At 50.4% G+C, this 11,794-nt stretch overlaps 1 protein-coding gene across 1 annotated transcript; it reads left to right on the top strand.

Moving 5' to 3' along the window:
• Positions 1–53: 53 nt before the first annotated feature.
• Positions 54–8,049, top strand: exo5 (exonuclease 5). Its single transcript, XM_070858012.1, has 4 exons — positions 54–207; positions 4,942–5,038; positions 5,802–6,070; positions 7,937–8,049. Exons 1-4 carry the CDS (start codon positions 132–134, stop codon positions 8,047–8,049), a joined length of 555 nt encoding a protein of 184 aa, XP_070714113.1. The 5' UTR covers positions 54–131.
• The last annotated feature ends 3,745 nt before the right edge of the window (positions 8,050–11,794 follow it).

Genomic DNA, 11,794 nt, shown 5'->3' with positions numbered 1-11,794 from the left:
GGAAGTGGTCGGACGGGAGGGTTGACCGGGGGGGGGGCGGTCCGGACCGGGAGAGCCGCGGCCGGAAGTTGTCGGAGGGGACGGACGGCGGACGGCTGACGGGTCGCGGACCGCAGGTTGAATGGCGCGACATGCAGCGCGACGTGTTTGAGATCAGCGATGCCGAGCTGCTGGCGCTGGACGTCGATCAATTTGGCGCCGACACCGGTATATGACTGAACCCATCGCTCGGTGACACTCGCGGGCACCGAGGCCTGGTCTGCCGGCCTGTCCAGGTGGAATGTTATTGTTAAGAGAAGAGGAGTTGGGGAGTTCTCGCGCAGTCCTGACCCTGCACTCTTTGCACAACCTGCATTTATATAGCGACCTCGGGACGTCCCAAAGCGCTTTACAACCAATGAAGTACTTTTGGAGTGTCATCATCATAGCTGGTCCCTCCAGTCGAGGATGACTTGCTTCCACGCCAAAAAATTCACAGGTGTTTCGATGAAGGACCTAATATTCCAGATACTGAAGGGTGGAAGATGCCTGTGCGTGGATTTTTTTTAACGTGGGGTGACCGTTGCACACCAGCCACCACACGGGCTTGACAGAGCTAGGTCTTGGTCCAGTGGCAAGGGTTAACCAAGACGACTGGAGACCAAGCTCTGCTGCACGGACCTATTGCGCACACATATCGCAGTGTGGGCTGGGCCCGTGCTGCCCCTGGGCCCTCGGCTCTTCTGGGCCCCGATCACGTCCCTCTACAATCTCTTGCCACTCCTTTGCCCCGACCTCGCCGCTCCTGCAGAGACTGCCCACGCTCCAATCAATGCACTCACTGTTGTAATGTGGGAAACGCGGCAGCAAACTCCCACAAACAGCAATGTGATAATGACCAGATAAATCTGTGTTTTTTTTGTGATGTTGATCGAGGGATAAATATTGGTCAGGACACCGGGGATATCTCCCCTGCTCGTCTTCGAAATAGTGCCATGGGATCTTTTACGTACACCTGAGAGGGCAGGCAGGGCCTCAGTTTAATGTCTCATCTGAATGACGGCACCTCCGACAGTGCAGCACTCCCTCAGCACTGCCCTGAAATGTCAGCCTGGATTTTTGTGCTTAGATTCCTGGAGGGGGACTTGAACTCACAACATTCTGTCTGAGAGGCAAGAGGGCTAGCCACTGAGCCACAGCTGACACTAACATTCACCAAAATTGATTAGCTGGTCGTTTTTCCAGTATTTTCTGCTTGTATTTTTATCAAGTTGTTGATCTGATTTGCTGTTTCTGGGGTGTTGTGTGCACATTGGCTGCCACATTTACCTACTTAACATCAGTACCTACAATTCAATAAGTAATTCAGTGTCAGTGATTTAGGAGATCCCATGGTCATGGTAAACTACTACATAAATGCAAGTTATTTTTTATAAATCCATCTTTTTGACTAAGCTTTTGGTCACTCCTGATAAGCTTTCTCCAAAATTCAGCATCTGTTCCCATCTGATCTATTTCCATGTGAAATGGCTTGAGGTTTTTTTTTGACATGAAAGATGCTATATAAATATTAGATGCAATCAAAAAAATATAATGAGTTGTAATCAACAAGTCATATTTTATCCTGAATGCGTAGTCACCTTGCTGAGGTGTGGTTCCCTGGGTACTGGTTGCCTTCTAGTACCTTGGCAAAGTAGCCTTTCTTCATGATTGAATTTAGCCAGTGTGACAGCAGCAATTGGCATACCTTGACATCCATGGCCTGGGGAGAAGGAGGAAGAAAACTAATTCAGGGTGTTCAGTCACAGGGATCCCCACTGTCAAGCCCAATTCTGGCCTCACCTAATGTCCACATATACACTTCCTGAAGAGGTCATTGTATCGTGATCAGGAGCAGGAACACTGATTTTTAAGCATAGACCAGGGATCCAATTTGGATCTTCTGGTCTGTATGACAGTATATGCCATATGAGACTCTAGAGGTATCAAGGGATATGGGGATTGGACGGGAAAGTGGAGTTGAGGTCGAAGATCAGCCATGATTGAATGGCGGAGCAGGCTCGAGAGACTGTATGCCTACTTCTGCTCCTATTTCTTATGTTCCTATATACTTATTTTAAAGAGTTTGGGTATAATTGAACAATTTACATTTCAAACCAAAATAGTGACCTTTGGGAAAATGAATTGACGGCATGCAGAAGGTTCATTTGAAAGTGGTGACTTCAGGAGTGTAGTTGTGGAAAAAAGATATAATTAATTTGAAGATACTTTCCTCACCCCCACACACCTCTCCCCCCCCCCCCCCCCCCGCCAAAAAAAATCCAAATCTTCTCCTGTGGGCCATTCTATGTGTTTAAGCCTATGTTGGTTAAATAGTATAAAAGATCTATTGTGATTCATGAGTGCAGTGCAGTAGGATAAGAAAGCTCCTGTAGTTAAAAAGAAAAACGTGCATTTATACAGCGCCTTTCACGACCATCGGACATCTCAAAGCACTTTATAGCTAATGAAATACTTTTAAAGTGCAGTCGCTAGTGTAACGTAGGAAATGCGGCAACCAATTTGCACACAGCAAGCTCCCACAAACAGCAATGCAGTAATGACCAGATAATCTGTTTTGTTATGTTGATTGAGGGATACATATTGGCCAGGACACTGGGGATAACTCTCCTGCTCATCTTCGAAATAGTGCCATGGGATCTTTTACGTCCACCTGAAGGAGCAGCCGAAGCCTCGGTTTAATGTCTCATCCGAAAGACGGCACCTCCGACAGTGCAGTGCTCCCTCAGCACTGGACTGAAGTGTCAGCCTAGATTTATGTGCACAGGTCCTGAAGTGGGACTTGAGTCCACAACCTTTGACTCGGAGGCGAGTGTGCTACCCACTGAGCTACAGCTGACACTGTAACATATTGCTGCTTGGTGATAGCACTGCCATGTTAGAATTCTTGTTAGAAATCAGGACTCTGTGACTTTTCTGATAATGTCTGAATAGTCTTGATTGAATATTGATGGTTTATCATTTGGCAACATATTTGGATTTTATATTTGATAACTCTGATCATGCTCAGCTTTTTTCCTCTCTAACCCATCAAACCTCATAGTATATCCTGTTTATTCAATCCGTTGAATGGGTTTTCTTCTCCAATTTTCTCCTCTCCGCTCCTCTTCTGAAGTATTCACTGCCTAAGGGGTCATCATCATAGGCAGTCCCTCGAAATGAGGGTGACTTGCTTCCACACCCCCAAAAAATGAGTTCACAGGTTTTAATGAAGGACCTAATATTCCAAGTCCTGAACTACATCCTGAAGGGTGGAAGATGCCTGTGCATGGAAATTTTTTAACATGTGGTGACTGTTGCACACCAGCCACCACATGGGCTTGACAGAGCTAGGTCTTGGTCCAGTGGCAAGGGTTAACCAAGGCGACTGGAGACCAGCTCTGCTGCACGGACCTAGTGCGCACAAATATCACAGAGTGGGCTGGCCCGTGCTGCCCCTGGGCCCTCGCCTCTCCTGGGTCCTGATCACATCCCTCTACAAGCCTGCTTTAATGGCTACCAGGCAACTGTTGCCCTCCAGTACCTTGCCCACATTAGAGCCTTGGCGGTAAGTATGGACAGGCTGTCTGACTATGTGGGGACACCACAGCCAAGCGTAATCTTGCCATCATCTGACATCCACTTCCACCCTGTTGATTTTCTTCCCCACTTCCTAATGCATGGTGCCTAACACTGCCCCATATGAGATCAGCTAAATCAAGCATTCCATGTAGGCTTGCACTATGGAAGAATACTCTGTGATAGTTGCTGTAGCCAGAGATGCCTAGAACTAGAAATAGCCATAACTTGCAAGAAAAGAAAAAGAAAGAATTTGCATTTATATAACGCCTTATATAACCTCAGGAGGTCTCAAATTGCTTCACAGCCAATGAAGTGCTAAGTGTTGTCACTGTTGTACTGTAGGGAAACATGGCAGCCAATCTGTGCACAGTACAGTCCCACAAACAGCAATGAGATAAATGAGTTGACAATCTGTTTTAGTGGTGTTGCTTTGAGTAAATGATGGCCAAGTGGGAAGATATTTGTACTGGAATAATTTTTTGTGAGAAACAATTGGCAGCACAGGAATGCATTTGAGGTTTTTAGATTGTTGTTACACAGCACTGTCTAGTTAAATTTTGTGTGCCATGCTACCTGTACTCTTTTTGGTCTGTCTCCTTCAAAAAAAATTACCTAACGGTGGCAAGTGCCTAAAGATTAGAGAGTGGCTGGCATTGAAGCAACAAGCCGAACACCCTTATTTACATCGGATATACGGCACAGAAACAGGCCATTCGGCCCAACCAGTCCATGCCGGTGTTTATGCTCCACTCGAGCCTCCTCCCATCCTTCCTCGTCTAACTGTCAGCATAACCCTCTATTCCCTTCTCCCTCATATGTTTATCTAGCTTCCCCTTAAGGACAGCTATACTATTTGTCTCAACCACTCCCTGTGGTAGCAAGTTCCACATTCTCAACACTCTCTCGGTAAAGAAGTTTCTTCTGAATTCCCTATTGGATTTTATGGTGACTATCTTATATTGATGGCGTCTAGTTTTGCTCTTCCCCACAAGTGGAAACAGTCTCCCTGTGTCTACTCGATCAAAGCCTTTCATAATTTTAAAGACCGCTATTAGGTCACCTCTCAGCCTTCTCTTTTCAAGAGAAAAGATACCCAGCCTGTTCATCCTTGTTTAGTTGTCTGTATAAGGTTATAATGTCAGAAACTTCAGATATGTATTTCCTGAGATGTGATGCAGATGTGCAGTTTATTGTTTTATAGACACCTGTGTGGGTGGGAATTGCATATGTTCACTTTTAGAATAACTGCAATGTGAAATTAATTCAAAAAAACAAGAATGTATAGCGACAGGTTTATAGAGATATATCTAATGACCTGTTGCCTAATTGCTGAATTCATAGAAGGGCCTGAACCATGTGGAGGAGACAATGGTCACACCTTAAGCACATCCACTGAGTCTTGCTGTACTGGCCAAGGAACAGCAGAAGCGACCTGCAGGTAATTTTAAGTATTTAATGTTATTTATATATTATTGTTGCTAATCCTTGCAGCACATTGTAATAACAAAGTCTTGGCTTGAAGGTGTGGGTTAGATTGCTGAATGTCTCATCATGCAATGCATTCAACAGCAGAGCTATCCCAGCGTTCTTTTAAAGCATTCTCGATGATGGTGCCCCCAATTAGCAAAATGCCTGGCAATGGCAGTATTTGTAAAATCCTTTATATATTGCTTATATCTGCTCAACAATTGGTGGCTGTGCCTTCTGTTGCCTAGGCCCCAAGCTCTGGAATTCCCTGCCTGAACCTCTCTGCCTCTCTACCTCTCTTTCCTCCTCTAAAATGCTCCTTAAAACCTACCTCTTTGACCAAGCTTTTGGTTACCTGCACTAATTTTTTCTTATGTAACTGGGTGCCGTTTTTGTTTTGTCTTATAACATTCCTGTGAAGCACCTTGGGACGTTTTACGAAGTTAATGGTACCACAGTATATAAATACAAGTTGTTGTTGTTTAATACTTTAGGGGTGAAAAATAGAAGAAAGTCTACTTTTCTTCAGATTTAACAATCTGTTAATTAAAATCCATTCCCAGTGATTGCATGTTTAAAGCCATAGATTGCCCTGATTTTAATAGTGGGCTGTTAGTTACAGGTATCTTTTATCGTAAAAAGGAGAAATTGATGCCGTGTTGTCCTTGGCTTTACTTTGTTCTGCCTCTTTAATTGAAAAGAACATTTTGCAAAGAGAATCTTGTTTTCCCCAGTGGATATGAGCAATGCAGCGATCAGCTACCGAAGGCAGCGGAGGAGGAAACGAACCCGCTTTCCGAAGACAGCAACGCTAAAAGGAGAAAGCGGGACGGAAGGATCCCTCTGGAGCAGTTCGACCGAAAGTACCTGAGTGTCACTGACCTGTGCCGGCAGGCCTGGTGTGAGCAGCAGGTGGTTTATGGGATGGAGCTGCCGCACATTCAGCGGCTACGAGACGAGGTTCCAGTCGTGCAAGCCGGTAGCAGCATACACCTGGCGAGAGGTAACTTATTTGATTGAAATGAAATGTTGCTTGTGGCTCAGCCTCACGGTGAACTAGCCACATACCACAGGGTGCTACGATGCAGCTCTGCACCCACGATTCCACATGTAGCCTCTTTCAGATCTTGGCCTCTTTGGGGAAAACAGGAATAAAGTGCTTCCCTCAGAGAAAGAAAGACTTGCATTTATATAGCGCCTTTCATGACCGCTGGACGTCTCAAAGCGCTTTACAGCCAATTAAGTACTTTTGAAGTGTAGTCACTGTTTTAATGTGGGAAACGCGGCAGACAATTTGCGCACAGTTAGCTCCCACAAACAGCAATGTGATAATCAGATAATCTGTTTTTTGTTATGTTGATTGAGGGATAAATATTGGCCAGGACACCGGGGATAACTCCCCTGCTCTTCTTGGAAATAGTGCAATGGGAACTTTTACGTCCACCTGAGAGAGCAGGCGAGGCCTCGGTTTAACGTCTCATCTGAAAGACGGCATCTCTGACAGCGCAGCACTCCCTCAATACTGCACTGGAGTGTCAGCCTAGATTTTATTTTTATGTTCGTCCCTGGAGTGGGACTTGAACCCACAACCTTCTGATTCAGAGGTGACACTGGGAGGGAGGGAAAAAAGCTACTAAGGGCAAGTGTTAACCATGCACACTTCCTAAAAGCCAGCTCAAGAGCACCCCATGGGCACATTGTCTGTATTTTTCCTTCCCTGCCCCACCAGACAAGGGCTGACTGGTGTCTCTGGGATAATCAAAAGGGGTGTAAATAGCATTAAAAATCAGGATAGGGAAGAGAAATGTTCTTGTGCTTCCTGGTAATTAAAATGTCTGCTGTCACTCGTGCCATTAAGTTAACGACAGTTGACTTAAAAAAAAATCTAGTTCCACAAATGCACAATTGCAAGTCTCACTTTTAATTTCCATTTCCCAAGTTTAAAAAGTTTAGTGATCTGCGATCAACAAAAATATGTTAATCTTGTGAGCTTGTACCAATCAGTGTTACCACCAAGTACAAAGGCTATTGAAGCCTTGACTGAATAGCTTCACTGAATCTACAGTAAAGACAAGAACATTGTAGCCAGACTCCCAAATAATAGTTTGCGTGATCTGCTCTCTTCCCCTCCCAGTGGTTTCCCTCGGTACACAGCTCATAGCTGTAGGGCATCAGTTTTTAGTGCTTTTGTTTTTCTCTGCTCTCCTTCTGAAGACACGAACGTACTGAGGGTCCAGTACCACCTCCAAGTGTCCATGGGGTTCGCTTGCGAGCCTACACTACAACAGTGACTGTAAAGCGTTTTGAGACATCTGGTGGTCGTGAAAGGCGCTATATAAATGCAAGTCTTTTAGATAGTATTGATTTATCGCTTGATTGTGAGGTGTATCACAGCCAAGTCCAATCCTGTCCAACACATGTGCATTTTCCGGCAGGGACACTCAATGGCGATTAGGTGCCTGGTTCCTGTTCCTTTTCTCTTCTGCCTATTTTGGCTGAGATAATGTAACTCAGAATAGAGGAGGAATCAAAAGCTGGAACTTCTGCGTCATAATGTGTCCCTGTTTATTGTATGATCTTTTAACTGATGCCTTGGAAGACACAAAGCTGCTGTTGAGGGAACGACCGTTTGATTGAGCCAATAGTTTAAGAACTAGCATCGCTTCATTGCTGAATGAGGTGGGCGAGGATTGAAACCCCTGCCTTTAAAGTAGATCCTTTTCAAACTCCCAGTGACGAGCTTAAAGCTATGGATCTCCCATGTCTATCCAGTTTAATTCACGTGTAGTACAATTCTGCTGCGTGCTGTATATCGCATTGTTGCACTGAGGGGCGTGTATTGATAGTGTATTTCTGTCTTTTGTTTTAGAGTTGGAGGTCCAGGACATTGTCCCGATAAATGTAGAGAGCCGGGAAGATAGCTGGGCTGTTAAGCTGTTTAATCTTCTCTCGATGATCCAGTTCTTGCAGGCAGGTATGTAAAAGGCATTGGCAGGTAGTTACACAAAAGGCACTTAAAGGCAGGTGTAATGTATTTGCTTCATGAGTTCTTTGCTTAAGAATTCATAGCAACACATTGCTATTAAGAACTAGTTGATTTATTAGCAAAGGTTTAACAATCACACTACAGTTTATCCACCAGGCTCACAACTGCCTGCCTCATCGTGGATCCCCCGAACCCAACTGGCTGGGGTTTTATTGAGTCTTGTGAACATCACGTGACTGGCTGAGCGACTCCCAACTCAACAGCTCTACAACTCTTTTGTTGCAAAACAAAAATAAACGTTAAATCAAGTGCCTCCTTATTAAAGGGGAGGGGGGGACATTCCAAACACTTTTCAGGTGCCCTTTTTTTGTTTTTTTTTGGGGGGGGGGGAGGTTTTGTGTTTTTTTTAAGGGCACCGAGAGGCAAATTATACAAGTGCCCCCTGACTGGGGAGACACTAAAACCGGCAATAAAAACAAATTAAACTTTAAAACATATAAAATCAAATGAAAATTTGGTTGCCGGAAGGCCGCCAGCGTACCGGTGGACACCGCGTGCTCCATCTCCAAGGACACCCTGGCGCAGATGTACGCACGGAAGAGAGGCAGGCAGTCAGGCTGGACGACCCGCTCGGCTTTAGCGGCGGCGCAGACGGACCTGATGAGGGCCAGATGGGCTCGGTTACGGCGACCCTGGCATTGGAGCATAAAGTCCCGGATTTCCTTTGCAGGAATGAGGGGGGACTCAGCGGCGGGCACGAGGAGATCCACCACCTCACTGGCGATGGACTCCAGATCTTCTCCCGCGCCCTCCACCGAGTCCCCGCCCCCCTCCGGGAGGTCGCAGCCAGCAGCCGGTCCGTAGGCCGCACAGGGTATGCACAGGCACCATCCGGCCCTAGCTGTGTCCTGATCCCACCTCCAGGATTGTCGGCAGAGGAGTCCCCCTCCTGGGCTCTTTTACTTGTGATGCTGGGTCGGGAAGCGGCAGTGGAAGGGGGTTCCCCTTCGCCCCAGGCACCGGGGAAGACGGAGAAACCGGGCTGAAGTACAGCTCCAGGTCCTCCAAGTCCCGCGGCCCCAAAGTCAGGGGCGAAGGTTGGGATTCCTCATCCTCCCCGCCACCACCCCCCCGGCCCAACGGGTGGATGTTCTAGAAATTCATTGTCTTTTATTTTTTCATTTTGCTTTTCTGCCAGGTCGAACAAATCCCGGGGGATGTTGGTTAATGGCTGGGCGGGCTCAGGTTCGGCCTTTTCGGCCCCGCCCGCCTCAGTCCCCGGGTCGCTCGACCCGGCGGCGAAGCATTCCTCTGGCGGCCCCGCCCCCCCCTGCAACAGGCAGATCTTCTTCCCTATCCCCGGGAGGCAGAGGCTGGGCAGCCTCGACTGTCTCACCCTCCCCGGGGACAGATCCCCCCCCCCTGCCTACGGCGCGGTTTGGGGGCGCTGGTGGGGGACGCGGCGGGCACCGACTCCTCCGCGGAGGAATGTTGTTCCTCCTCCGCCTCATTGGAGCGGCGCCTCCTTTTATGTCTGGGAGGGGCGCGGAGGCAGGGAGACCTCCATGTCTGCCGAGGCCTCCGGCTCCGCTCCCCTCTTTGGTTTTTCTTGCCCGAGCCCGACCGCGGGCGGTAAGCGCTCCGTGGTAGTGGTCAAGTGCATGGGCTCGGGATACTCCGCGCTCGCCGGTGACGGGTTGGCCGAGCGCGGTGATGGGGCTGTCTGGCACACTGAGGGGACCCGCCTCTAGGTGTTTATTTTTCCGCCGTGCCTTCCTCCCTACCAGACGCACCCCCCCCCCCGCCGGAGACCGTGAAGACAAAGGCCTCTGACGATGCCCGCGCACCTACGGCTCCCGGTACGCGGACGCTACTCGGGGGAGGAGTGGCGGCGGCGCCAGCCTTGGCCGCCTGAGGTGTTTTTGCGGCCTTGGAGGCGGGGCAGTTCTTGCGAACGTGCCCCACCTCCCTACAGGCGTGGCACCGTCCGACATCCAGAAGACGCAATAGACAGTCCCCTCATGGACCACATTGAATGATCCCTCCGTTGTCTCCTCCCGCACCAGCCGAACAAAAAGCTGGCGGCGGAAGGAGAACACGTGACGGAGGCTGGCCTCCCTGAGGCCGAGCGGTATGGGGTTGATCCCCGACCTTGCCTCCCCCAGTTGATGTAGGTGGGGGAGGAGGAGCTCAGCGGGAACAAAGGGCTGGACGTTAGAGATGATGACCCTCTGCGCGGTGGCCTCGAGAGGGCCCACCGGCAGGAAGGTCCCGCCCACCGTGAGCCCCTTTTCAAGGGCCAGGGACACCACCCAGGAAGAACACAGCCTTGCCGGACATCTTGGAGGCTGAGACAATGGCCGAGGGCCGACTACCCCAGCCATCGCCCGCACGCACTCCTCGATGCTCATGTTGGGGTGAGTGTAGCACTTGACCCCGTGTTTTTTTATCATCAATTTAAATGGTGGCAGGGTAGCAGGAAGCGCGTGGAGGGAGAAGGGAGGGGGGGGGGAGAAGGAGAGGGGGGGAGGAGGGGAGGGGGGGAGAGGGAGGAGAGAGGGGGGGAGATGAAGGGATGGATGAGGGGGGCGGAGGGATGGATGAGGGGGGGAGAGGGAGGGATGGATGAGGGAGAGGAGAGGGGGGAAAGGAGAGGGGGGAAGGAAGGGAGGGAGGAGGGGAAGGGAGGGAGGGGGGGAGAGAGGAAGGGAGGGAGGGGGGAGGAAGGGAGGGAGGGGGGAGAAAGGGGGGAGGGGGAGAAAGGGAGGGGGGAGGGGGGAGAAAGGGAGGGGGAAGGGGGGAGAAAGGAAGGGAGGGAGGGGAAGGGGGGGAGAAAGGAAGGAAGGGAGGGAGGGGGCAGAAAGGAAGGAAGGAGGGAGGGGGCAGAAAGGAAGGAAGGGAGGGAGGGGGGAGAAGGAAGGAAGGGAGGGGGGAGAAAGGAAGGAAGGGAGGGAGGGGGGAGAAAGGGAGGGGAGGTGGGAGGAAAGGGAGGGAGGGGGGGGAGAAAGAAAGGAAGGAAGGAAGGGAGGGAGGGGGGGAGAAAGGAAGGAAGGGAGGGAGGGGGGGAGAAAGGAAGGGAGGGAGGGGGGAAGAAAGGGAGGGAGGGAGAAAGGAGGGAGGGGGGAGAAAAGGAAGGGAGGGAGGGGGGAGAAAGAAAGGAAGGAAGGGAGGGAGGGGGGAGAAAGGAAGGAAGGGAGGGGAGGGGGAGAAAGGGAGGGGAGGTGGGAGAAAGGGAGGGGAGGTGGGAGAAAGGGAGGGAGGGGGGGAGAAAGAAAGGAAGGAAGGGAGGGAGGGGGGAGAAAGGAAGGAAGGGAGGGAGGGGGGGAGAAAGGATGGAAGGGAGGGAGGGGGGAGAAAGGAAGGAAGGAAGGGAGGGAGGGGGAGAAAGGAAGGAAGGGAGGGAGGGGGGAGAAAGGAAGGAAGGGAGGGAGGGGGGAAGGAAGGGAGGAGGAGGAAGGAGGGGAGGGGGGGGAAAGGAAGGGAGGGAGGGGGGAGAAAGGAAGGGAGGGGGGGGAGAAAGGAAGGGAGGGGGGGAGAAAGGAAGGGAGGGAGGGAGAAAGGAAGGAAGGGAGGGAAGAGAAAGGAAGGAAGGAGGGAGGGGGGGGGAGGAAGGGAGGGAGGGGGGAGGAAGGAAGGGAGGGAGGAGGAAGGAAGGGAGGGGAGGGGGGGAGGAAGGGAGGGAGGGAGGGGGGAGAAAGGAAGGGAAGGGAAGGGGGGGGGGAGGGAGGGTGGGAAGGAGGG

This window comes from Pristiophorus japonicus, chromosome 16, assembly GCF_044704955.1.
Source record: "Pristiophorus japonicus isolate sPriJap1 chromosome 16, sPriJap1.hap1, whole genome shotgun sequence".
NCBI classification, from domain to species: Eukaryota; Metazoa; Chordata; class Chondrichthyes; family Pristiophoridae; genus Pristiophorus; species Pristiophorus japonicus.
Note: the sequence above shows the minus strand (reverse complement) of the source record. Positions and strands in the feature narration are given on the sequence as shown.

Coding starts and splice junctions, on each gene's coding strand:
- exo5 (XM_070858012.1), top strand. CDS start 132: ATGCAGCGCGACGTGTTTGAGATCAGCGATGCCGAGCTGCTGGCGCTG. Junction 5,039..5,801: donor ACAGCAGAAGCGACCTGCAG/GTAATTTTAAGT, acceptor TGTTTTCCCCAG/TGGATATGAGCAATGCAGCG. Junction 6,071..7,936: donor CAGCATACACCTGGCGAGAG/GTAACTTATTTG, acceptor CTTTTGTTTTAG/AGTTGGAGGTCCAGGACATT.